Here is a 27,707-nt window from a genome sequence, read left to right as displayed (position 1 = left end):
CGTTCATCAGCGCAATCATCAGCGTAATCATCAGCGCGGCGCCTTGTTCTGTGTTGGAAGTGAAATGAAACGGGTGCATCAAGTTCACACCTGTTCTCTCTGGAGGCTGTCGCTTGAAATTCTGGAATCACAGAGTGAGGGAGCCACTGATGCAGACTGACAGAAGCTGTGACTCCATAAAAAACAATGTTCTGATCTTCACAGTTTATTGAGACATGAGATTGGATTTCCCCCTCAGCTGTTAGCATTACTAGCATGTCTGTTTAAAGACGTTTCCAGGTTTGTTTTCAGGTTTAATTAGCGAGACGTTTATTTTCAACACTGTGCTAATAACGTGTCTTGAATTGAAAAATGGGGTTAGAGAAAATAATCAGCGTGAATCGTATCTGATATTTCAGCCGTACGTCCCATCCACTAACTTTTTGACCCATACTGCAGCCAGCCACCAGAGGGCGACTGAAACGCTTTGGCTTCACTTTCGGGGAGCCGTCGTGTCGTCCATCTTTATTTACAGTCACTGATTGCGACAGAATTTGTGATGATTCCACAAATCAGATCAGTTTATGATTTCTCTTCATCTGATCATCTCGTCTCTTACACCTGCGTCCTCTTTGTCTCCTCACTTCTTCCATTTGTTTGCATAGCGTGTGTTCATCCGTGGTGTCCGCACTGTGAATGAGTGTATTGTATGTTGGACTCAGCAAACACTGCTGACGGATCTCTGAGGACACTACCCTCCCTCCTCAGCTCATGATAGCCAATTAAATAATAATGAGCAGGTTAACCTTTGCTGTGCTGGGGAACGCCACCTTCCCCTGAGCTCACATCCTCCATTACACCGGTGAGATCAATTACACTGATGAAACACATCACGGCAAAAGGGAGAACTCACAATTAACACTGAATATGGCTTCATAGAGAGCGTGTCAGAGGTTTCCCTTGTGTTTTCGTTTGACAAAATTCAATGTGGTGAAGCTGTTGCCTTTAACTCGACATGTGAAATAGAACTGTCAGTTGTATGACATCACTTGTCTCTCTCAGTCTCTCCTGGTTTTACTGTCTGCAGTACTTGGATGACATCATTGAGCTCTTACGCCCGAATGTCATATTCAACATTACGTGCAAAGTGGGATCTGGAGACCTACAGGACACAACGGTCGCTGGTCATGTGCAAATGAAGCGTTCAGTCGTCTCACGTCCTGCTCCTGTGTGAGTCGTAATATTTTTTGGGGAATCAAACTGAAGTGCAGTAAAAACGTTGCTGCTCCGGGCTCAAAAACAATCTGACTAACGAACAGCAATGTTTACTCGTCCATTTTAAAAAAGTTAAAACCTCATCCTGCAATGTGTCGTTAAACTTTGATGCAGATCTTAATCAGAGGATTTTTTTTTAAGTTGTTTTTGTGAATTTCTGCAGAGTTCTGAAAAAAAGTGTTAAAGTCCATGAACAGGATGAAATTTGTTGCAGATCTGGATTTTGTGAATCAAAATAAATATTTTGAGGAGATCTTCGTTCAGTTGCTGTACCGGTTCCGAATATTCCATTCAACTACATCAGAGAATGGATGTTTTGCCTGCGTTTGACGAACAGCAGAACATTTCTGTGTACATGTATCTGATGCAATACACGCAGTACATACAACAAGTCCTATTTTAGCTCAGGTTTTGCTCTCCACTTCCTCCTGAGGGAAAAATATCACTGTTCATTTTCAACACTTCTGCAGACATAGAAATAGACATAGACGCAGGTTTGCATTAAACACCAGGTAAAAAACGTATTCCACCGCTCATCCTGCTGCAGAACAGAGAAAACCACAGTCGAGTTTGACAGTAAGGTTTATTGAATGAACAACCATGCAGACTGAATACGTCCACAATCACATCACAAACCCAGAACATCTCCATCACGGCCGTTGTCGTCGCTCGAGGTTTGAAGCAGGTTGAGATTCAGTTCACGAGCGGTGTTTTCTTTCTCTCTTTTTTTTTTTTTTTTTCCACTGACAATCGACCTCAACATTCCGAAATCACATCTTGAGACACGAGTAGAATGAAACGCAACAGAATATGGATGAGCTCAAACTGTCTGACTTCCTTCTTCCCGTCAGCTTCCTCGCAGCAGCGGCTGTTAATTTTCGTCTCCGCTGTGATGAATACGCTCGTCTGTGACCTTTTGACTGGTGTTTGACAACCGTGTATTGTGTAAAGTTATTAGCTCAGAAAGCTTTTCGCAGCCTAGAGGGCATTCAAATTCAAACACAGATCATTTCCCCTTTGATGTGAATCGCCATTGTGTGTGTATATGTATGTGATCATGTAAGTTGCAGTACCTTTCATCAACCCAATCTCCTCCATCTCCGCTATATTTCTATTTCTGACCGTACGTGTCGATCTATCCGTCGCTCCGGATGACGTGAAACAGTGTGACGTTGTAGAGGACCTGGTGTCCGTTGTTCCAGGTGTACAGCGCTCGCTCTCTGGGGTTGTAGTCCATCATGCTGATGTGGGAGTACTGGTTGTGGAAGGGGATGTCGGTGTACTCGTACGTTGAGGAGTTGGTGTGGTAGGCGAAGTGGACCTTGGCCCCGGCCAGGTGGGAGTTGGTGACGTACAGGGTGCCGCAGATCATAAAGGCCTCCCCTGCACTGCGCTTGGGAAACCCTGTGTCCCAGCTGTGGAGCACATCTAGCGAGCCAGGGTCCAGACGACTCACCTGGAGACAGACAGAGAGAATCAGTCACAGGCGTCACGAGATCGTACATTAACTTTAAACAGTCGATTCGAAAAAACTGATGGCAGAGCTGTGGTGGTCCTACAGCGCCATCGACTCTGGTTTTGTAGTTTGTTGTTTTCTTATTTGTCATGTGATTTGTGATTTGCACTTCAGGGCTGAGCTGCTGTCGTATAAGAAAACTGTGGTGATATTAAAACCCTCTGCTCGTTGAAGCCTTTTTCCATACGAATGTATTTTCATCTAAAACAATCTCTGTCCACGGGATCATTTTGGCGCCGCGTCGGTTTTAATCCCCGTCTAAACATGCCTGAAAACATATATATCACGTGACTGCTCCAATACTCTGGGAATGCGTGTGCTGGTGCAAACAGGAAATACAGGAATTTAGCTGCACACGGCCGGCAGCGCAACGCAACTGATTATCCACGTTGCATTCTGCGCTGGTAGCCGAGGCAGATGTCGAATCAGTGGAGGCTGTGTCGTCACAGAAAAAAACCCCAATCAGAAAGCAGTTGTAAAAGTCTAGGTCATCAAATCAAAACTAATTTTTCGGATCTGAAACTGACACAAGGCGTATCTGTAGTAGATGATAGACTTGATGTGTTTTAAAATGAAAACGTAGTAGTTGCCTGAGTGCACTTAATAGTCCACTAGGCACAAGAACAGTTCTCATAAAAGTCAAGCAGCCTGAAAAGTTGCTTGATTTGAACTTACCTTCATCCTTGTTGGTGTGTTTGTGTATTTGGCAGCTGAGCCGAGAGCAACAACAATCTGTGACTTACCTATAAATTATTTTTAACCTGTAACTTTGTCATGATTCTTTCAAAGAGACTCTCAATGTCAAAAATGTTTTGTTTTCATGCGTATTTTCAATTTGCCTTTAAAAAAACAAAAAACTGGGAATTTAAAAACAAACACACGCGTTAAATTTCTGAATCTCATTCTTTTTATACGTTTGGCTGAAGAGGAAAATTTGACAGATAGAAATGTGACCTGGAGGAGTGCAAACAGCTCTGGTGAATAAAACATGAGGCCTGTGACTTCAGGTCTGTGTGAAGCAGTGAGGAGACATATTTCTAACATTAACACAAGAAACCACGACGTCTTCGTTGAGGTTTGTGTGCAGCCTCCTCTCCTGCTGTTGTTAATGACACGGACGCAGAATCACGTCCTATTAAAATTGTTTGCATTTTATTGTGATAATAAATTATTATGACTATTACTTTTTATTATTACAACCTGTGTGTAAATCTGTATAGATTTATGTCTCTCTCTTTCTCTCTCTCTCACACACACACACACACATACACACTCACACAGTCGTAGAACCTGCAGTACGCATTGTGTTCTTTAAGTACGATCACTATCATTATACTGTTATTCAATGCAGAAACGTCTCTGTCAGCTTCCGGAAGGTAAAACAAATTTGCTGAAAGCAGATACTGCAAAGTTAAAAGGCACTGACGAAACATCTTCACAGTCTTTGTCTTTTATTTTGTTTAGTTATCGCAGGAAGACACACACACACACACACTCAGGGGTCGGACTGTACCATTATGTTTCCAGCGTTGGGGATGGTGGTGTAGACGGCCCAGAGTCCCGTCTCGTCAGCCATGAGGTCGATGTCGGAGGATCCTCCCCAGCTGTAGGGGAACGTGTTGTTGTATCCGGCTCCACTCAGGCTGCGCTGGAGCAACACGCTGCGGGAGCGGAAATGGTACTGGACCTGGAAAGACGAGACGCAGGCAATCCCTCACCTCTGTCATCTCATTATCAAATCAAATTATGTTAGGCCCCCTCTCCTCTCGTGTTGCAGCCCATCTCTTACCAGGATGTTGCTCTGGTGCTTGTTGTAATAGAGGGACCCGTTGTAGACCACGTGGCCGGTTCCTGCCCAGGGGTGCGGCAACAGATGCTGCACAAAGTTCTGTCCCTTGGTGAAATCCCCCATGGTCCTGTACTCCAACACACGTCTGCCCTTGTAGTAACCGTCCATCGACCAAACCTGGTGACAGAAGACATCTGTTCTTATCGCCATATTCAGGGAGCAAAATGAAAATCCAACAGATCATTATTTAACTTGACATTTGCAGAGAGATCCATAGTGGTCACCTGCAGGAACTTGATAATAACAAGCTGTTTGGTTTTCGGCTGTCCCTGTTGGCCTCTGAAATCCTTCAGCCAAACAAATCAAGACAAATCAGCAACAGCGAACCAAACGTTTGAAAGTCTTCAAAAGCTCCTCAACAGAACAGTGATGGTTTAATCACAGCATAGCAACGGTAACTAACACAGCAGCAAGCTTTGGATTCTCAACATGCTGCAGTGGTGCACATGCAGCTGCAGGTTGATGAATACTCCAGATTCAAGACGATAACACGGATGTAACATTTCCAAAACTAACAGCACACGAACAAAAGTATAATCCATCCATCCATAATAATAAACCATATTCTATTTACTTTAAGAAATGCAGCTCGAATACATACAACATAAAATAACTAATTATATATACTGAAATGAAAAAGAAATCAAATCAAATTTAAAAAAACATAAAAAATATAAGAGCACAAGAGTGCGGGCGAGTGTAAGCTCTGGTTAAAGGCTGAAGTAAAGAGAAATGTTTGAAGTTTTCTCTTAAAGACGCTTCTCTGACATCTCGCTTGAAGTCTGTTCCACAACTTTTTTGGGTGCGGTTGTTGGAAACCCTGAATAGATTCAGATGATCTCAGTGTTCTAGAGGGAACATTGTCAACCAGAGAGTCAGCTACTGGGTCCATTCAGAGCTTTGTATTCTATCCATCCAGCGCTGGGCTCTTTCTACCTCATGAATTGGTTATGATTCTTCATGTGTTGTCATGGTGTGATCCTTTACTCTAGGAATCAAATTAAACCACAAACACTTTCTCCAAATGACGATGTAAAGTATTTTTTTTCTGTGTGAGGAAACCAGACAACGTTACTTTACGTCACATGGCGGCCCTCACATTTTCAAGATAACAAAGTAGCAGCTCTGCTTCTCAAATGTCAATGTCTTCTGCATGAATCATCAACTGGATGATACGTTTTGTTCCTCAGCCTTTTAGCGCCCCGTCGTGAACGTGCAGCACGTGCAAGGACTCACTGTTGGGAACAAATACTGAGATGTTCGAGTGGTAAATCTGCCTCCATTAATCTACAAATGTGAGAACAGAGGCTTATTATTTCACAATACGAGAACGTATCTGAACTCACATGCAACAGTTATCTCTTGCTGAGATAATATAGAACATGATGATGATGCCAGAAGAGTGTGTGTCCTTGACGTGAGGATTCATCATATCATTTATATATATATATATATATATGGATGATTTATGTCCACCTTTCCTCGTCTCCTTTATCATGTGAAAATGCAAAGCAACAGCAGGTAATGGGAGAGTAATGAGAGAAGGTGTAAATATAGGACAGGAGAAGAGGGGGCGGGCGAGGCTGAGAGAGAGAAACCATCAGAGATCACTGGCGAAACAAACGGACGGAGGGCCGAGAGATAAGATGAGGCAGGAGAAACGAGACGGAGAGAAAAATTGAGTGTCGGCAGCGAGGAGGATTAATTAGGGACGAGAGGTGAAAGAGATGAGAAAGGAGAGAGAGAGAGAGAGAGAGAGAGAGAGAGAGAGAGAGAGTGAGAGGCAGGAGGAGAGAGAGAATTGTTGGTGAAGAAGATGCTCGTTATTCCCTCTGCAAACAGAGCAAAGCACAGAGGGCAGAGGAGAGCGAGCAAGAAAAGATCTTTTCTTCCACGTGTCAGAGAAAAGAACGTTTCTCCGGCAGAGGCAGCACATTTTTTTAAATGACTGTTAATTTATAGCTGCAATATTTAAAAAAATAAATAAAATCACACTGAATTACAGACTTTCAGACAAAGCCCTTCTGATTGCAGTGATTCTGGGGCTGTTTAATTCAGACTTGTGATTTGCAAAGACACCAACACTCTCCTCTTTCTTTTCCCTCTCTTCCTGCTTCACCAGCTCATCTGATGAGAACGTCTCAGATTTAAACCTCTTTAAAAACAGCGTTTCAAAGCAACACGACTCTTTGTCTTCTGGCAGCTGTGATCTTATCACATCTGAATGCACCATTTGCTTAAGATAAATAAGCTCCAGATGCTTATAAAGAAGGGGAAAAAAAGTAACGAGGGAGTTTTCTCTTTTCTTCCGTTGTTTGTTAAACTCACTCCTCAGTTTCAGAGAGTGCTGCAGTGGTTTCTTCCGGCCTGTACTCCGATTAAAAAGATGTGAGCAAAATTATGCAAAAATGGATTTCAACAAAACAGGGTGGACTAGGCTTGATTGAATTTAAGGGGACTGCTGGGCTTTAGTGGAGACGTCTGCTCTTCTATTCCATTTTGTTTTTCTTACCATTTCTTCTTTACTTGGGCGGCTGCAGCTCCCACATGAGGATGAGGATCAATAAAGGATTATCTCACCGTATCGTGTCTACAGTCTACGGTAGAAAAACAGAATTGGTTGGCAAAAATGTGTCTCGTTGCTTAATATGCTTAAAATCGTGTGTCTGATACACACAAAAAGAAAAAGTAGACCAAGTTTTTTGCCACAACACGATTCCGCACCTCATCCAACGCAAAAGAAACAGAGACCCGAAAAACAGAGAGGGAGTTTCTCACTGAAAGGACTCACTTGATTTGTCTGAACTCAAACAGATTCCTCTTCAGCTGAACTTTGGAGGCATTTCTACATAGAGAAAAGGATTTTGTTCCTTGTTTCCCAGTCGCAGATAAAAGCCACCATGCACTTCCCTGCCTGTGAGGAGAGGAGGGATGATTACAGTGACCAATAAAGCATTAAAAATTCAAACCTATCTTTAATTTCCACTGCAGCCCCGTCATGACCTGTCTCTTTTGTTGATTTCCCTTTTTCATCGCCTCCCTTGCTTCTTTCATCTCATCCTGCGTATCTGTCAACCCGCTCCCCCCCCTCTTCCTCCCTTCCTCTTTTTGTCCTCCCCCTCTTTCGGCTGTGCCGTCTTCTGTCCCTGCATCACACCTCTTCACCGACCGTCTCCTTCCTCTCTTTATTTTCTCTGTCTGTCCCTCTCTCTCTCTCTCACACTATCAGCAGAGACATCTTGACAGATCAGGGGATATCCACACCTCAGCAGCTGCTCTCAAACTCAGCGACAGGTGTGTGCAGGCGTTTGTGTGTGTTTGAGTGTGTAAAGTGTAACGTGTGCGCACACACTCACACATTCACTCACAGAGGAGCTGCTGAAGAATTCATAAATGCCAAGCTGGGACCCTTACGCAGCCACTGTAGTCATGGATACCAAGGGATGTATGAGAGTGACTTTTAGTGTGTGTGTGTGTGTGTGTGTGTGTGTGTGTGTGTGTGTGTGTGTGTGTGTGTGTGTGTGTGTGTGTGTGTGTGTGTGTGGGGCGGCTTGTCTTGATGGTTATATCAGACTTTAACTGACTTTATTTGACTTCAAAATAAAAAACCTGTAATTATATTTTCCACTCGGTTGGTGATATTTCTGATTCTCGGTATCAGCAACCTTTATAGTAATGACCTTATGAAATATCAAAGGCCGTAAAGGTCACCTCCCATAAAGTACGTGCCGCCAGTGTTCACCATTCGCAATATGAGAAACCTCGCCACACACTACTGTGTACTCTGGTCAACTAGCAGTAGCAGTAGCAGTACAAGTATTTGTAAAAGGTTTTAGTTGTATACGCTCAGTAAGAAAATTTAATGGGACTGAACATAGACTGGAGATCTAGTAACATGGAGGAGGTGGGGTTTATTTCTGGCAGCATCAGGGGGAGGGGGAGCTGTAGCACGTTATCTAGTTCACCCTCATAAGTTTCAAACAAAGGTTAATGTCTGCATTTATACAATGACTTTAAAACTTTCTACCACAGTACGTGTTTGAAACGTTTAAAAAAAATCAGCTCTGCAAATGTTTTCTGACGCAGGAAACTCATGCGACACGTTTGTTGAGCCTCGAGGACGCAGTGCATTTTGGTGAGAGACACAAAATGTAAATATAACTGTTTGTTTACCGGAAAATGCCACAGGGTTCCTTTAAGCAAAAATAAATAAATAAATAAAAGCGAGATAAAGTTTCTTTAGTAAATTACAGATTTAGATTTTCTCACTGGCTTATTCATGATATAAATCCAGCAGGAGCATTCGGTGGATTTGTATAAACTGAACTTTGCATTTCTGGGTGCCGCACAGATTCAAGAGCATCTTGTAAACACCGTTAGAAGACAGAGACAGAAACAAAGTGTCGTGGATGCAAAGAGACTCAGGGACCAGGAATCAGGCCCCATTCATAACCCTGTAACTGTAACAGTCAAACTGGTTCCCGGCAAACCAGACGATATCTGGGATACTGCTGCCGCGTATAGCTCATTTTCATCACCAGGGAGAAGCTCTAATAGGGAACAGGCAAGGGTCACCATGGCGATATAAATCACACCTGGCAACTGGGAGACAGTCGCCTTGACAACTAGCTTAATATGCTCTCCCTGAACGAGTATGTATGTTTGTGAGAAATAGGTGAAGTTTTTTGTAAGGCGAGACACAAGTCAAGCTGAAAATAAGACAGAAGGAGACAGAAAAAATGCACCAGGACAAAATGTTTGTGTCTGCCTTGTGACCATGTTAGCAACACATGCTTTACTTGTCGTGCACACACACACACACACACACACACACACACACATACACAAATACAGCACACACACACTGTACACCCACCCTGCTGTCAGAGCTGGGAATCATGGCGTCAGTCATCCAGGAGCCAAAGCGGGAGCCCGAGGCTCTCACGGTGATCGGGCCGCTAACTGCAGTCAGGCGACCACAACCTGTTGACAAATGATGAATGATTCGTATTAAATCTGCAACGAAGATCCAAGAAAATGTCGCTCATACTCAACACACAAACTGGGAAAGATGAAGAGTTTCTTGTTTTCTGGTTTGGAGTGAGTGAACTCAATTGGCCTGCAGATCATGAAATCTGTACCGTAAACATATGTTTGTGTCCCAAGCATGAGCAGGAGCACGTATGTTCCTCTACCACTAAACAAAAAACACAGAAGACACATGACAGGGAGGAGGATGATGTTGGACATTAACCATCAGAACAGTTTTCCACTCATACCACGAATCAGTGAAGTTTTATTAAAACACTGACAGAGCGTCTGAGCTGCCAAAACCTTGACCCAAGTTTTGCTTCACCAATTGCAACTGTGACCTTAAAGTAAAACACAACTCAAATCTATCTTCTGTGGAAAAAAAACACTGTCTGAGAATTTTAATAGAGCATCAAAGCAATTTCAAAAGAAATATCAAACCACCTCTGCAGCATACTTTACTTCAGTGCTGTTTATTCAATGGCTCATTATGTCCCAACTATTCATTTCTCTCTCTCTTTCTCAGACCTCGCTTAAGATCTTGTCAATTTGCCATTTAACATTTATTCATCTGTGAGGATGATATACATATATCTACATATCTACTACATCCTGCAAAACCTAACGTTGCAAGAAAGAGAATAAGCGTCGGCAGATAATCGCTTTGATCATAACTCTTTATTACATCCCTTTGATAACATTAAATTATTTACGTGCCATACAAGAACAGCCACAATGTGGACAAGAGGCACAAAATGTAGCACACTGTATGCTGACGCTGGATAGATGCTACTTCTACATTATGTCAGTAAATATTTCTGTTATTATGATAATTATAATCAAGGTCAAGAAATGATTCCCCATCTTTAATTACACTGCAGCGTTTAAGTTTTGCAGTCTCATAAATGTGGGGGAATAATCGTTAAAGCTGATGCAGAGATACTTTGACTTCTAATCTTCAGTATCTCCGACAACACAACAACATCCTACAGTTCTCATAATTCAATCTGAGAGCATTTTCTGTTAGACCCTCTCTGACTGATGAATAGTTGAGTTTGTAGCTTGTGTTTTCTGTGTTAAGATTTTCAAAGCACTTGTCCAATCCCAGATGACCTTGGTGATACAATCAGAATTGTGTTGTGAGATATTAAAAAAGAAAAAAGCTTCTTCAGAGCTTCGGGTGGGGGACAATCCACAGACTGAATACAATGACGAGAGTTTCCTTCAAGTGAAGCAGAATCCTCTTGATCGCTCCCTGGTGGCTGGCTGCAGTATAAACCACATCTCCACCAGGTTAACAGATGGGAGAGGGATTAAACTAAAAAGTACATGTTCAAGAAATGGTTTCTGTGACTTTAGTTCGATCTTATCACACAGATATTCATGTTCCTGACAGCTGAGACTGACTGACTCATTGGTCAACCATGTGTTTCGTTATTGCTGTACAATAGGAGGAAGTGGAGATCCGTCATCTACTTGTATATGCGGTCTACAGTACCGTATATAACCACACTGCAGTTAGTGAGTGAGTATTACTTCCTCTTTGGAACGTACCCAGTTTGTTCATGCAGCTGTGTAGCCTGGTTTCCAGCAGTAAGACCCTCTGCTGAAGCTCCTCGTAGTCGTACGCTCCGATCTCCTCCTGGATGGCCGTCAGGATGATTGACAGGTTGAGGAGCTCCATTCGCAGGGTGGCCAGCGTCTGCAGGTCCAGTTTGTACTGCTCCACCACCGACAGCAGGGGCAGTAACTGAGACATCTGGCCCTTCAGCTCCTGCGGGTGCATGAAAGGCAGGGGGAGAAAATAAGTTGGAGAGAAAATGGGGCAGACGCTATTGTCTCTTTAGGGCGAGGCAACTCGGAGTCGAGCCAACTGAGGTAGTTCATACGTCTGCTCAGGACGCCCTCTGAGTCCAACTACTTCCCTGTCCAAGTCTGGGCTTGTCTAATAGAGAGGAGACCCCAGAATAGACTGGGGTGGTTTTCTTTCACCTAATTATGCTTCCTACCATCCTCGCTCCTCCATGCTGCAGCTAGTGACCTGGAAATTGACCGAGCGAAAACAAAGGAGGCTTCCTCAGGAGGCTCTGAGCGAGGAACCACAGGTGTATTCCACAAAGATGTTTTATCCCGAGGAGCAGCAGCACCACTGCAAAGTGAACGTGTGTCCAATGTGAATATTCATTTCTGTGCCTGACTGCAACACTGTAGATTAAAAACAAACCACCCATGGAAACAGAATCACAACAGCAGATCTAAAGTTATTCATTACTCATAAAATAAAATGACTGGATGTATAATGAAATGATCTTTATGATAAATGAATCATGAAACCAATCTATTGTAACTTTATCTCTGAGTTGTTTTTTTCATCCTTTTTCTTTTCTTATTTTCCACTTTTCCACACGTGTCTCGGCTCAGTGACTCACAGCTATTGTTGTCCTGTAATAAGCCGCAGTCTGAGATGTATCACAGTTACTGCAAATTGTGCTGGATTAATGTTGCTTCTTTGAGTCCTGTTCCATCGTGGGATCAGAATAAAAATGATCCATAATAGAAACAGTCATCAGGTGTCAGGGTTTTCTTTCTTTTCATTCACACCAGTAAATTAGAAAAAAAATCAATTTTCAATGTCAGAATCTACTCTGGGAAAAAACACAAAAGAGAGTTAATATAATTTCTGCCTCAGTGAAGAAGGTCTGAAGTCAACTCTGCAGGTTCCTGCTGGTAAATCAGTTAATGTGCAGTCATCAGTATCTGTTGTCCAGTGTGAAAGATTAATGTGAAAAGTTCTTCATCTAAATGGTATGAGTTGTTGAATGAGCCCTTTATATTTAAATACTTTACATTTATATCTGGAGCGGGTCCTCTTTACGAGGCCGCCGTGTTTTTTAATAGTTGTCCAGTCTGGACAAACTAAACATCTTTTAAGTTTTTAATGACGACTGAAGGCTGCCACAGGTTCTCCTTCTTGTTTGGAAGGGAGGGTGAGGTGCAACATGCAACTTCACCACTAGATGTCGCTTAATCTTACACACTGAAACTTTAAAATGAAGCGTCCCGTTACCTTGAATAAGATTAAGGATTGTTTTTAGACATTTTTATTGAAGAATTGTTATATTTTTGAAATTTGTTCATTTCTCAGGGAATAATTCATTGATTTTGAGAAAAAATTTTATCAGGCAGGATAAGGGAACTGTGTAACATTTGGTGGAGGTATGCTCTTCACAATAGTGCCATTCTATTCATTTATTTCCAATTATTTTCCAATTGCTGTTGGTTTGTTTGTCTATCAGCTTTATTACTCAAAAACTATACCGAACCATTTTCCATGAAATTCTGTGGTGGAGTGGCAGTGACCAGAGAAAGAAGTCATTCAGTTTTGGTGTGGGTCCACGATTACTTTCTTTAACATGGCGAGATGAGCCATTAGCCTTGGCGGGAAAATATACTCTCCCATCTGCCTTTTAGTTGGTGAAATGCTGAAAGTACTCAGTCAAGGAACTGAAAGACTGAAGCTCAGTGAACACGTGTGAATCTCCCTCGAGTTTTACTTTCACTTTGAAAACTGAGTAAAAGGAACACTGTCTTTGGTTTGGCTGTGAAAACCCACCTTTTTTTTTTTTAACTCCTCAGTTACATGCAACCATCACGATTATTTTCCACACATTCAACATTTGAGATGCTTTGTGTCTTGAGTAATTGCCATCTCCATCCTCGCTTCCTGGCGTCTCTCTGAGGAGCCAAGACACAAGGGACAGGAGCGAGCGAGGGGGGGGCAACGAGCCATGTTAGCCAAACGGAAAAGCCCCCGCCCCCCAGAACGTGCTGCAGGGACTGAATATCCCATCTGCCCTGGGAATGGCTCACCATCCCACAGGAGGAGATGTGGCTGCAGGAAACTGTGACTGCTCTGTACGGTCGACTGACACCACGCAGATCAGCAGCATAACACGCAAAGAGGAATCTTGTGAGGACAAAATCTCCAGTTGGAGATATTGAGCCTGTGTGGACGGAGAAAGCAGGTTTTTGCTGCTATCAGCTGGAAGGAAGATCGATATTTAGTGAATGAATTATGTGCATGACATGGATATGTGTTGCAGCCTGAGGACAAAGGCTTTTCTTTATATTCCCCCCTTTTATATACCAGTTTTATCCTCGACACTTCTCAGTTTGCTGTGTAGAGAGAGAGAGAGCAGAGATAGATTTTAAAAAGTGTCACAGGCAAAGACAAAAAATGTTTTCATCTCCTCGGAACATCTCCCGCCCCCACACGCTAACAAAACGACACATCCAGGAAAGAGGCTCTGCAGTCATCAAACACTTAGCGTGTCTAATCCCTCTTCCGCTATCACGAAAATCATAAACACTTTTTCCAACATCACTTCAAACCATATTCTGGAGCCGTCGTGAGAGAGGAGCGCCAGAACCCTGCGACAGCTCGATCTTAATATTTGGCCACTTCATTCTCACCGACTCGTACCGGTGTCGTTATTTGCATATAATTAGAAGTTCATTAAATATGTAAAGTGATAAAATCAATGTTGACAAAATGCTGAGAATGTCATGGCCTGTTAGAGAGTAAACACTTCACCTGGTTAATCCCTCCCCTGCCGTGTCTCCTCTTTCATCTTCACCTCTCTAATCTCTCCCCTCCAGTTTCACTCGTTTATCCCCCCCCCCCCCCCCGCCTCTGTCTGACCTTTACCTTCACTCTTGCTTCACTTTGCTCATTTCCCTCATCCCTCGCTCCCATAGGGAAAAATGGCAATATGCAACAACACATCTTCTTCCTTCTACCCCCCTCCTTTTTTCCCCTTCATGTATCTCAAACCCTCGATTAGTCCATCTATCAAACTTTCTTAATCTCTCTGTTTGACATCCCCCTCTCTGTCTCCCTTGCTCGCTTCCTTCCATGAGATAAAAACACTGTTTAGTTATTGATAAACCTACAGTAGCTGCACATAAATATTCACTAGTTCTGCCTCACTGTGCAAAGGAAAAAGCTTATGACTATGAAAACCCCCAAGGAGCAAGATGCACACACACACACACACACACACACACACACACACACACAACCAACACTAACTTTAAAAAAATTAAAAACAGACCCTAGAGCCCAATGATGTTGTTAAGAAGATGCTCGGCACAAGATGAAAGGCTGAATGGATTTAAAAGCAGTGATGCTCTGTATTTAGGGAAGTAGAGGCCTTGTGTGTGTGTGTGTCTGTGTGTGTAAGCATGTTGCTCGTTGCATGTGTTTATCGACCTCCCGTGGAGACTCTCGTAGGTTCGTACAGCGTCTCGTGCGAGCGTCTAATCAGAGTTTCAAGTCAATCTGTCCCATGTTTGCTGTTTTAAAGTAATAATCTGAAACCATTATTAATCACTTTCCTGCAGACAGAGCGAGAAGTGTCCGCACATTAGATCTGCAGCGGAGGTCTGCTGTGAGACAAATAGTGAAGATTGATGTGGGTGTTACTGCTCCTTGCCAAGAAGTGGTCTGGCACACACAACCACAAATGAATTGTATTTACGCTCCAGTTGTATCTTGTGATGAAAGAAACTTAATAAATTAAATTCCTCTCTGAGCTCCGGAGGTGTTAACAGGTGGATTGTTCCGCATTTGAAAATGCTGTGTCTTCATATTGACTGTACAGACGTGAGAGTGGACTTCTCATTGAACTACATTCTCTTCACTGTTCTTATTTTCTATTTTTTTATTTGCAACAGAGGCTGGACGGGCAAAATGTACTTGTAAGGGACAATAAATGGTGTGGGTGCATCCTGTCTCCTCCACGTTAATGGATGGGACATAGAGCAAACTTAAAAAATCTCAAAGATGGTTTCTGTTGTTAGTTCTCAAACGTCACGATTGACAATCAGGTTCGGTTGAAAACGTGCATCGACAGAACCTCACTACTTCAGTGAAATATGGTCATCAAGAGATGTGCCTTAGAAATAAGTTGCTCTCACGGCTGTGTTCTCATTACCAGCAGTTCTGTCGTGTTTTATTGTAACAGATTGGGGAAAAATCAGGACCCAAAGGACCGAGGTGTCCTTTAATAAGTTAAAAATAACACTACAGAAGATTCGAAAGCAAAGCACGGTCCAGAAAACGAGGTTCAAAGAAACAAAAATACTGAAAAACATGAGAAACACTGGAAACTCAATGACACTGGAAACTCGGTAAGAGGAACAGACCAAGACAGAGTGAAGGGACAATCACAGGAGCAGGAAACGGGACAAAGACAGGAAGTTGAGACAGAGACACAAGGAGCATTATTATCATTATTATCCAAAAACTTAGAACTCCATAAACATTAAGGAACCAAACAGTGTTTTAAGGAAGCCGGGGCAGAATCATGACATCTATTTGTGCCCGATAAGAAGATTTGATCTATTGAACATCAACAAACATCAACAGACAAACATCCAGATTAAAACTGGGCTGAATCGAGTTGAAAATGATTATAAATAAATGTGAAGCAGGTCCTGATGACAGGGTGTTGCAGATGAACTGATCCGTGCACAAATCCCCAGATCAGTGTTTGCAGGGACAGTTGCTCTCAGTTGTAAACAGTGCTGTGGGTTTCACAACCTTTTAGTTCAGTATCATTAGTCCACAGCTGCAAGTAGCTGCCATTAAACAAGCAGTTTCACAGCTAATTGAACCGTTAAAATCATTCACTCCTCAGATCCATTGCCTCTGAATTCTCTGTAACTCTTCAAATAATCTTTGGCCTCCCTGCTGATTTGTCATCGGTGCAGACGCCTGCCAGCGGCGTCGTGGCAGAAAGCACCAAGACTGATGAGATTAGTACTACTCCTAATTCAAGAAGGGAAATACGCTCAGAATTCAGAACTTGCACCGAGGTAATCTGACTTTCTCTCCTGCGAATCGAAAGCAACAAACTGAAGAGAACGCAGGTTGCAGATAAACCCTCTTTGATTTGGTGGATCAATGTAAAATATCTTTTTGAATTTCAGACTCAATCAGGACATTCAGTTTATTTTTAGCTCGTGTTGTAGAGATGCTACACGAGACTTCTGAGGAGAGAGAGACTTGAAGCCAGCGAATTGACGGCTTCAAGACAAATTTTGTCCCCTTCATGCAAGAGGCAGACAGGAAACTTCAGCTTGGCATCCGTGAAATCAATGTTTTCACACCAAAGGTTATGTGTTCCCTACAGCGACTGTTTTACTCTGTGTGCGTCTGACTGTGTGTGTGTGTGTGTGTGTGTGTGTGTGTGTGTGTGTGTGTGTGTGTGTGTGTGTGTGTGTGTATACCTGCAAGCCCTTTGCCGTCAGAGTGCGGGGGTTGGCCACATAAGTGTGTAAACGTCCATCCACTCCTCTCAGTAGGGGCTCGGAGTCTCGGACGTACTGCAGGTCTCTGGATGTCCGCAGGTCGACCACCTCCATGGACTGACTCACATTCTGAACCTGACACACACACACACACACACACACACACACACACACACACACACACACACAGTTGATAATATGAGTGATAATTATGTTTTACGTTGCCTGAGTGAGTTGGTTTGGGCTGTTTTCTGACTGAGCGCCACCTGCTGATCGTCTGTGTGATTTGTGTTTTGTGCACTGACTCATAATAGAGAGAACGGTGCTTATTATATTATATTCAACATCTCACCTCCAACGTCTCTTCTTCACAGGTTTTGTTTTTGTGGATGTAAAAACCACTTAACCGCTCAACAGCACCCAACAGCTGGACAGATTTAATTCCCACTTGTGGCTGGTTGTTGCGGAGCCAAAGTTACACAGTGTTCATTTAAAATGCAGAACACACGAACATTGATAAATCTTTACGAGCCTCAGGTGTTAAATTTCAGTTTGGGATTATTTCTAGCTCTTTTCAAAGCGTCCACCCAGGAAGAGCTGCGGGGCCTCAGTGAGTTAGATTTCTGTCTCACTGTGACACAGCTGATTTAATTTTAGGCCTAATGACACAAGTATGTTATAAATCATCAAGATGAAGAGTCTGACCGTGCAGCTCCGCGAGGCTGGACTTTGCCACAGTGCTAACTTTAACATGTGCAAAAAATGATTTGTGGCCCGCTGCATTGTGCATGTGTGAAAATCAAAGTGCAGGATAAGTCTGGACCCAACTGTCCGCTCTTTATCCGCAGGTATAGCAAGTACAGCCGAGGCTGCAGGGCGTGTCGTCAGCTTTATATTTAAGTGTTAGGTTAAGTATTGGACAAACGAAAAAAGAAAAAGGATCTGATGATGATGGAGCTAAATCATATTTGAAGGGTTCATGAAAGTTTTTTAAAACTCACGTTCTCTGCAGCTCAAACATCTGGAGCAGATTACACAGCCGACGCTCAATATTTGTATTTCATTATGGAGATGAAATGAGAACTTTATAAGAAAAGAGGAAAAGCCACAGAGGAAACTGGTTCCAATTTGAAAAAGACTGCTACTGAAACTATCATCCAAGATAACGGAAAGTAATTCTGGAAAGACACACGGCTGCTAAATGTTTTTGTTAGCAATTCCTTTCAGTTTTTAAAAGAGAGGTGACAGAAATGTCACAGCAGATGATTAATAAAATCCAAAATGACAGAAAATACATTTCACAGTGAACAGACTCTTGAGTATTTTAAATACATGAAGCACAGACCCACAGATGCAGTTCCTCTTTGAAGTAGCTTCTCATTAGACCCATTTAAATATGAGCTTCTCCCCTACAGTGTGTTGTGTTCTGAAGAAACAAACACTCCCACGCCTTTTCTCATTAACGCCCTGAAACGCTACCAGATATTTCACATCTCTTTTGATATCCAGCGGAAAAACAAGCACGGGGAGAAAAAAAAAAAGAACAAAGACAAAATCTATTATCAAAATGACCCAGATATCAGGAAGTGACACGCGAACAAACAAACAAACAAACGTAGAGAAGGAGCCCACCCACATATCTCCCCACATGCTGGGGAGGCCACCGACGAGGGAGACACACCCTCACACGCACATTCCCGCTCGCAGCCGGAGCTCGGAGTCACACAAACACAAGCTAATTCAGATTCATAAATACAAAATGTCCCAACAGGAAGCGAGCGAGGAAGGAGTTATTTCTGATCGCTCTCATGTACCTCCTTGATTTATCTCTGGTTTTGGGGGAGAACAGGATGTAAGAGCAAAAGCGAATGAGGAAAAAAAAGAAGAGGAGTTTTATAATCGCGTTTCATTTTACTTTGGGCGGGAATGCGGGGAATATCCTGATGTGTGAGCCGTGCAGTGGCGCCTGCTCGGAGAAAATGTTTGCACAACTGATGGTGTTCAATAATTCATCGACTCCTGTCACAAATCACTTTTATTCCTCTCTCAGGACGCAAATATATCGACAGAAAAGTGCTTACGCGAACACATCCACACCCTCGCGTAAACGCACACACATATGAGACGCTCAGGCGCACAAATAGTCTCATACAGAGCTGCATCCTGCAATATACAACAAAGTGTGTCTTTCCCACCCATCTGTCAGTGTTGCCTTTGAGTTTAAACTCCTCTGGCACGTTGAATGACTGGGAGTCTGTGGAGGATACAGCCACTGATGTATCAGGGATGCAGCTGTCAGTGAAACCTGAGTGTGTGTCTGTTCGTGTGTGTTTCTGTGCTGCATCCCAATGCCGACCACTGAAACATGCAAGGACGCACTCACGGGTCAGACACACAAACACACAAACACACACAAACCTGTTCGGTCAGCAGGCGTAGCTGTCGACTCCGAGGGTCTCGCTTGCAGAGGTTTCGTGCCGGAGCGACCACCGTGCACACACATCTGCCGTCAGGATCCGAGGCCGTGCTGTACACCTGCCAGCCCTCCTCCGAGCCCGGGTACAGTCCCTGCAAACAAACAGTGGATGAAGTAAAAAACACTAAAAACACAAAGTGATCTATTGGATTTTATTCTTCTGTGTTTTTACAGCTCACATTTTTCTATCGAATCACAAACTTGTGAAACAGTTTTTGTATTTTTTTCTTTTATCTGTTCTTTCTCGACCAGCTGACTACAGCAGGAGTCCACCTCCATGTTTGTTTTCACTGAGCCGTCAAGTCTCTGGAATCGAGACCCTGCGTCTCGACTGGGTCGTCCTCTGAGCTGTGTGCGTTCTCAAAACAATCTGCATCCGAGCTGCATCTCTCGTTAAGGCCTGTGGTCTCCCACGTTTTTTAAAATCAGTTAACATTTGAAAATGTGAAGCCCGGCACACTGGACTCATCGATGAATAAATATGGCCACTTCTTGCAGCCATACTGAAAACTGAAAATCCTCTCATGCGTCGTGTAATATATAAAAAAAAAAAGAAAAAGTTGGGCTCGACTGAATCTGTCAAATTCTGAAATATGTCCCTTCCCTCCAATCGTTGTGACCCAGATAAGACAATGCACTCCGGAATCAGACATTCATCATATGCGATCCTATCATGTGCAAGCACCACAAGCTCCATGAGCAGTGGCAGGGGTGCGATCAGGAGCTGCTTCCCTCCAGGCTGCTTACAAATGTCTGCCATATATAGTAAGACTCCCAGCTACACATGCAGGTTGGTATAGGGGGACGGTGTGTTCGAGACCTGTGCAGGAACAAGAATTTCAACATGGTGTCACTATAACAAGACACCACACTTCCCTACTGCTCAGGCAGTAAAGCATGATGGGATTGTTTGAGAAATGTAGTTACAGCTTAAACTCAATTTTTAAAAGCTTTGAAATATTCTCATGTTGCTTTTCTTTTTCCGTCTGTTTGCTGTATTTGTGTTATTTTGTGTTTCTCCTTTTTTTTGTGTGTGTGTAAAAGCGTTTTTCAAAAGGAGCCAGTGAATCATTCCACTGAGGCACTTTCTTTTTGTGCGTTTTCCAACAAAACAGACATTTCCTCAGCACCTCAGCGCGTTATTCAGTTCAGCTCACCACATATTGTGATTTAAATGTGCATTTATGTTTTTGGAAAAAGGAGAGAGCATGCTATTTAGATTTTATTGTATTTGACTGCACTGGAGAAGATCCCGTGTGTAAATGGGATATTTCTCATTTTGCAGCTAAAATCAACTGTGACATCTCCCACATGTTTGTGTCCAGGAAAGCTACGAGCACAACTGGAGAGTTTCCACCCTCATGCTTCCACAGCCAGAGCTGCTGCTCCGTCTGGCACAACGTCACCAGCGCCCAGAAAAATGCACAACAGATGAATCCTAACGACTCACAGGTCATACTAATGCACGACGTCTTGATTCCTGGTGCTATTTCACATATTACCAACATATTTCAACCACGTGTGTTTAACATGAGATAACATTCAAATTAAAAGCACGACCTGGAAGCAAGTTGCAGTTGTACTCTCAGAATACTTTTTAGTCTTATTATTACACAATGTTGGAATTAAAAATACAATTCATAGCATTGAAATCGTCTAGAAAGTATCAATCTGAACTGTTTTTGCTGTGATTTGTGTTCAAAGGTACAGTGTGTAGAATTTTGTGATATCTATGAATGTTGCAGCTGAACACCCCCCACCTCACCCTCTCCTTCCAAACATGAAAAAGAAAACATCATGAGGATTATTCTACATTAAATTTCCCTTTCATCTAAATCTCACACACTGAACCTTTAACATCAGCAAGTGATGAAATGTGAAAAACAGGATTTGAGTTCTTTTTTTTTTAAGTTTCACAAATTCAGATAGAAAACCGAATGGTTTTCAAAACCATGTTTTCAATGGTAGATCAAAAATTCAAACTTCACTTTCACGAGACGTCTTCCTCAGAATAACGACCGGGAGCTCAGGTAATGAAGCAGGCGGTCGACTGGCTGCTCCACACGGTGGAGCTCAGTGAAGTAAATACTGGCTGGTGCTCTAACCCAGTTACAGTGGGATTACCTGATCAGTGCTACATAAACCATAACACTTGGGTTTCAAAGCAACATTTTCAGTGGCATCAATGCAGCGTTATTCAAAAGTAAACACAATTTATAATAGATTTCACAATTACACATTCATGCTAAGATATCGAGAAACCTCAAACAAATCAAATCCAAAGAGCATCACGGCCGTAATTAGCTTCAAGAGAATAAATTATTATATTTTTGTTCCTTAACAAAAGCGGAGGGAAAAGACACAGCTGAGACACACACACACACACACACACACACACACACACCTCAGTTATGTAATGACGCTCTTTTTTTAATTTGGGGGGTTATTTGGGGTCTGGATGTGCGTTGCCGAGGTGACAGCAGTTGTTCCCTCGTCTCTAAACGTTTGGGCCAAAGTCACCAGACGTTAAATTAGAGCACACACATAACCGGGCCTTCCATTTGACCCACTTAACATTTTAGAACAATGTAAAGGCTGAGCTCAATCTGACGCACACACACACACACACACACACACTCACACACACACCAGCCTGTCACAGTAATCTGGATAAGAAGCCGCCCCACAGACCCTGAATCAGAGAACGACAGAGGAGAAAGCTGGGAGAATATAGAGGAGCTGTGGGAAGGGGTGTTGGACGCCTGGAGGGAGACATGGCATAAATCAATCAGCTGGGTTCGGTGCGGTAACCTTGAAGTCCAGTTTACAATGAAGCTGATGGGGTGGGAGGGTGGAGGAGGGAGGAGGGGGGGTTATAAAGGAGCAGGACGTGGATGGGATGAGAATATAAGCATCAGTTGTGCCGACTGCTCCATGTAATTAAACAGAGGAGGACAAACTGCACCTTAGGGTTCGTTCCACACAAGGGAAAGTGATAAAAATCTACTCGGGCAGCTCAGCTGATTATGATCAGTGCAAACACAGAGTGCAGAGCTAACACGGCTAAATGGGCAAGAATTCCACACAGGCGGCAGAAACATCCCAAACTCTGAAGAGTGCATATAACAGCTGATTTTCTTTTTACACACAAAAGTTTAATGTCGTCATCGACCCGGAGGTGCTCGTACCCCGGGGGCACGACTGCAGTTGCCAGAGGTGACGTGGAAAGATTGTGCGAAGTAGCTCGGCTCTTTTGAAAAACTATTTGATTTAAAATATACAGCTACTCACTGAGACAGCTGTAACACCTGCGCTCTACGTGTCGGGACTGAGAATGAATGAAAAGTATAGTAGGTGATCATGCAGAGAATTCGCAGGAGTGATATTTTCATTCACACTCTATGGAAGTGATAAAAAAACTCGAGCTAAAAGTGGGTATGAGTTAAAAAGACTGTGATAATATTATTTAATGTTCCCTCAAGTAATTTCATATTCAAATAATGAGTTTAAAGTAATGGATACAGGTGAAATAATTATTGATAATTCTAGAAAGCATGTGATATAAAAGCCTGCACCGAAAAATAAATAAATTAAAAGCTGCTGAAACCATTAGAATAGAATGTTACGTGATGTGAATGAATCATTTTAAATGATTTATTAAACCTGCAGCCAAAAGCATTGGATAATTTAAAGATTAGATAAAGTTAAACAGATAAAGGATCAAGAATTTGGGAGGGTTAACTAAAGTATAATGAATAAATGGTTGAGACCAACAGTTAAAAGCATTGGATCGATTGTTGAAACATCAGAAAGATATTGATAATCTGTAAAGTATTTGATAAATGACCAAAGCAAATCAATAAAAGCCATAAATAGTGGAAATGTCAATGTTTGCCACAGAAAACTGACATTTAACTGTTAAACTCTGAGAAATATTCTAACAAAACGCACTTTTATACAATCAATACTTCAAATCACTTTGGATTTACAACGTGCAGATGAGCCGAGCTCCAAATTAAACGTTTGGAAACGGATCTTGGTCACATTTATATGAGTCATCGGGAGATTCCTCTCGAAACACAGCGTCTCCAACGTCTCCATCTGTTCTCAGCCATGTCCTGCCAGTGTGTGTGTGTGTGTGTCTGTGTGTCTGTGTGTAGGTGTGTACTTGCAGGAGGTTGAATGCACTTTGCTGAACTTGCAAAGTTCCACCACACAGCAGCTGTGAGGTGCCTCCTGAGCCAGAAAGCTAAATCATGTAAAGCCCAGGGACACATGAATATACAAACACACAACAACACACACACACACACACACACACACACGCATGCATACTCAATAAACAGCATACAGTGAGTTAGGAGACCTGTATGTGCAGAGGTCCATGCAGCATCTACATGGCTCGGGTTGCTAGAGTGTTGCTAAGGCAACAAATTACTGGCTGTCCCATGGGTGAGTCAGTCTTCCCCAGGAGAAATATCACCCAAGTAAGAGAGAGAGCAATGCTATTACCCCCCCCCCCCCCACCCATGTGTGTGTGTGTGTGTACACATGTTCTTTATGACTCATGCTAACAGCAGATTATTTGTTTGTGTTTTTTATTTATTGCTGTAATTTGTTCTTCACATTTGCAGCTGCTGTGTCTTTTTTTCATTCTATTCTAAATCTTTGCTTCAGAGCAGCTTTTCATTTCTATTTCTGTTCCTGGTTTTGTTCTATTTTCTGCAGCAACTAACAGATCAAATGTCCGCAGCACGAAGGAGAAATGTTCCTGATTGTGTTGATTCACTTGAACATTGACTTTGACACTATTCTTAAATCTTAACATTTCAGTGTTTGGTATTTCTGCTGCAATCAAAAAGCAGCTGTTGTCTTCATCAAACTACAAAGAGGATAATCACAGTAATGTGTAATTATAGGGAGGTAATGTGTTCAAACAGCTGACTGAAGCATGTGAGGGGATATTCAACACAAAAGATTATCTTTGGGTCTGTCTCATTTCTGATTCTACCAATGAATCAATAAAAGAAAATGTGTTTAGCTCATATTCACAATTCACCAGAACAAGGTGCAGAATGTTCTTCACAAGAGACAACAACAACAAAACCCAACTCCCAGCAGCGAGGGGAGAAAACCTCTGAAAGTGTCAGATATTCACTTCTGGTACTTTAGTTTTTAAATGCATGAAGTGTGTACATGTACACAGGATACATACGCTGACGATCCGCTCGTGCGTCCCCTCGGGGGAGACGACGGTTCCATTGAGTCCGACCAGAGACGGCAGAGTCTGGGACATCCAGTTAGTGACCATGGCCATTGTGCTGAGCACCGCACCAATCTTTAACATGGGAACGCTCATCCTGACACACACACATCCACACACACCACACACACACACACACACACACACACACACACACACACACACACACACACACACACACACACACACACACAGATGCAGAAACTCCGGCTGGCTCTCACACACAGTCCGAGCAGCGGACAGGAGTCAGAACACAGCAGGTGCACGACATGACGCTACAGGTGAGGAACAGTTTGTTGGCTGAAGAATCCAAACGCGGTGTTTCTGTGGTGAAGGAGCGGAGCTGGGATTGTCCCACTGCCGCACGTCTCCGCTGCCACAGGTTAGAATCCTGGGGCACAAGCCGCTCCGGATGCCTCCATGCGAAGACACGTCAGGTCCAAACGTCCACAACATCCAAAGGTCCACAACATCCAGCTGCGGCTGCAGGAGACGCTCATGGAAGCGTCTGCCTTGTCTGACTGAGCAGAGTGAGTGAGTGTGTGTGTGTGTGTGTGTGTGTGAGTGTTTCCTGTATCCTTCCTCCTCCTGGCAGAAAGATGCTGTGACTGAGCCAGCGTCGCTCTCTCATTTACCCTCTAACTCTCTGCCCCCCCACCCCTCTCTCTCCCTCCCTATCCCTCCCTCCCTCTCTCTGATACACACCATCTCTCACTCTCACCTTTTCTCTCACCCTCTTCATCATCAAATGAGCTCACCCTGCTCTTCATCAACATCTGCTTAAACAATTCATAATTGATATAAAAATAACAAGTTATAAAAAGCTCATTCAATATTTTCATGCTTTTCCTATTTTCCTACTCACATTTCTAATCTTCATATTTAGTTTTTTTCAAATCTCCATTACAGTTCAAGTATTCATTTATTTTCCTCTCTTCTCATTGCCCCCCCCCCCCCCCCCACCCTGTTTTCTTTACATTGATGAAATGTAAACCCGCCCACGCGACAGCACAACCCTCTGGACTGACCTCTCCCTGGTCTCCTCTGTGTGTTTTCTGAGTGTGTACTTGTGCCTCATGTTGCACGTCAAACTAAATCAACAGCGCCACCATGTGGCCGCTGAGGCCTGCCAGCATCAGAACCAGAGTAGATCACAACTGGAGGAAGAAGGAGACCCTGAGAGGATGCTTTACTTCATCTGTGTTACCATGGAAGCATTCGCAGTGTTTGCATTTACCTCCACAGAGACTGAACCTCGGAGGAGATTCTTAACGAGGTTGGTAAAACAGAGGATTGTCCGATCAAGTGGCTAAATAATTGAAGCCAGTCCAGTCAAAGAAACATTTTAACACATGTTGGTGTGAATTCATCTTGAATATTTTTATATTCATTTGTACATCAAGGCTGTCGGAATAACAACGAGGACGCAGAGCTTCCACCTCGGCCCGGCAGCTTCTTCTGTCTTTACGCAGACATATATTCACATATTAAATAATTTACATTCAAATGATAAAATAACAGTAGATCTTGAGGATAAAAGATTTCTTATGAAAGAGGAAAGATATGTATGGTAACTTCATTAAATAATTCAGATATCATAGATGTTAGTTTACTGCCTTGGACCATATGAGAATCCATGTAAGTATTCTACTCACTCTTGTTTCACAGCTGCAGACTTTGAAACCACTAACTCAAGTTGATATCAATATTATTCCTCCGCCTGCATCCACAGTCCAAAGTGGATCTAAAATCCTGCAACATGTCATCATATAACTCGCTAATGTCATCAAGAGAAAAGCTGATGAAACAAAGTCAATGTGTTTTTTTGGAGCTGTGGGCTCGAGACCCCCACAGAGCAGATGTCGGGTGTTAACAACATGAAACAACATCAAGAGGAGCGACTCTTCACTGCGAGAACATCGCTGCTCGTGGGTTCGCTCCTGGAGCGATTTAGTGACGCCAATTAAACCAACGCTAAATGTTTTATCTCATCTTTGTTCCCATCAGCGGTTACATGATCCTGCTTCCCTGTATTTATAAAATGCCCTCAGGGTACATATGGATTATACATAAAACTCCCCTCAGCGAATACACTGAACTAACATGAATATTTCAATCGGCAGCACTTAGGGGGAAACGCAGTTGTCAGTGGATGTCGGAGCACAATAGAGCTGACATGATAACTGAGTGGTGGGAAACACCTTCAGGCTGTTAATGGTCTCTGGTCTCTAAGAGATATAACGGTTTCATATAAATGTTTTCTTACAGAACAAGAGCAAAGCAAAGTTGGAAAATACATCACAACACAACTGAAAACTTCAATAATTAACAAAAACAATGAGCCCGAGGAGGACGAACAAAAACAAGTTCAGACGATATAGATTTCTTTGAATGTGAAAGATAAGTTTTATAATAACGTGATTTGAGAAGCTGCTCTGAAGATGCTGGTCTGTTTAAAATGTTATATTCATCTCCTCATTTTTTATTCTGCGGATCTTTTAAGTTTTTCATTTCAGTGTAGAAAAGACTCCAAAAAATAAAAACGTGGAGATATAAATATTTCCCGGTGCAAACATGTGTGTGTTTCAGATAAGGAAATTGAATGAGCCAAACAGTGAAGGGCTCCAGGTTATTTTACAATCCAACCAAAACTCCACTCTTGTCTGCAGCACAAACATCTCCTCAGCACAGAGACATTTGTTATCTGTGCGTACGAAAAGATTATAAATTCAATTCCATCCACTTTCTCTCTCAACATCTGATGAGAAGTTTGAAAACTGCATCACTTCTGGACTCCATGTTTCACCAGAGATTAAAAAAAAAAAAAGTGTGCACAGTGTTTTCTTACCTCACAGGAGCAGATTATGAAGAACAGCAGCAGCAGCAGCACCCAGAGGGCTCCAGCTCGACCCATCACCAGCCTTCAGGTCTCCCTCGTCCCAGGTTTGATATGAAAAATTTTAAAAAAATGAAAACACAGGCTGTGACCCTGCACTGAGGTGGC

At 42.8% G+C, this 27,707-nt stretch overlaps 1 protein-coding gene across 3 annotated transcripts; it reads right to left on the bottom strand.

Annotated features, from left to right (window-relative positions):
- Positions 1 to 1,818: 1,818 nt before the first annotated feature.
- Positions 1,819 to 27,707, bottom strand: LOC109639558 (noelin-2-like). Of its 3 annotated transcripts, none has more exons than XM_069529464.1 (8): positions 27,552 to 27,707; positions 19,383 to 19,532; positions 16,944 to 17,099; positions 11,205 to 11,424; positions 9,496 to 9,602; positions 4,560 to 4,736; positions 4,284 to 4,457; positions 1,819 to 2,710 (listed from the first exon to the last, which is right to left on the bottom strand). In XM_069529464.1, the coding sequence occupies exons 1-8, from the start codon at positions 27,615 to 27,617 to the stop codon at positions 2,390 to 2,392; spliced, it is 1,371 nt and encodes a 456-aa protein (XP_069385565.1). In that variant the 5' UTR covers positions 27,618 to 27,707; the 3' UTR covers positions 1,819 to 2,389. The 3 variants fall into 3 exon arrangements, with proteins under 3 accessions (XP_069385565.1, XP_019958634.1, XP_019958635.1); XM_020103075.2 differs by lacking the exon at positions 27,552 to 27,707 and adding an exon at positions 24,656 to 25,342; XM_020103076.2 differs by lacking the exons at positions 19,383 to 19,532; positions 27,552 to 27,707 and adding an exon at positions 17,317 to 17,456.

Source organism: Paralichthys olivaceus, chromosome 8, assembly GCF_024713975.1.
Source record: "Paralichthys olivaceus isolate ysfri-2021 chromosome 8, ASM2471397v2, whole genome shotgun sequence".
NCBI classification, from domain to species: domain Eukaryota; kingdom Metazoa; phylum Chordata; class Actinopteri; order Pleuronectiformes; family Paralichthyidae; genus Paralichthys; species Paralichthys olivaceus.
Note: the sequence above shows the minus strand (reverse complement) of the source record. Positions and strands in the feature narration are given on the sequence as shown.

Bases quoted from the DNA above. Each gene is read 5' to 3' on its own strand.
- LOC109639558 (XM_020103075.2), bottom strand. From the start codon at position 24,799: ATGAGCGTTCCCATGTTAAAGATTGGTGCGGTGCTCAGCACAATGGCC. The intron at 17,100-19,382 runs GTTTGTGTGTGT...TGTGTGTGTCAG, and splicing joins TACGCCTGCTGACCGAACAG to GTTCAGAATGTGAGTCAGTC. The intron at 2,711-4,283 runs GTACAGTCCGAC...GTCTGTCTCCAG, and splicing joins CCAACGCTGGAAACATAATG to GTGAGTCGTCTGGACCCTGG.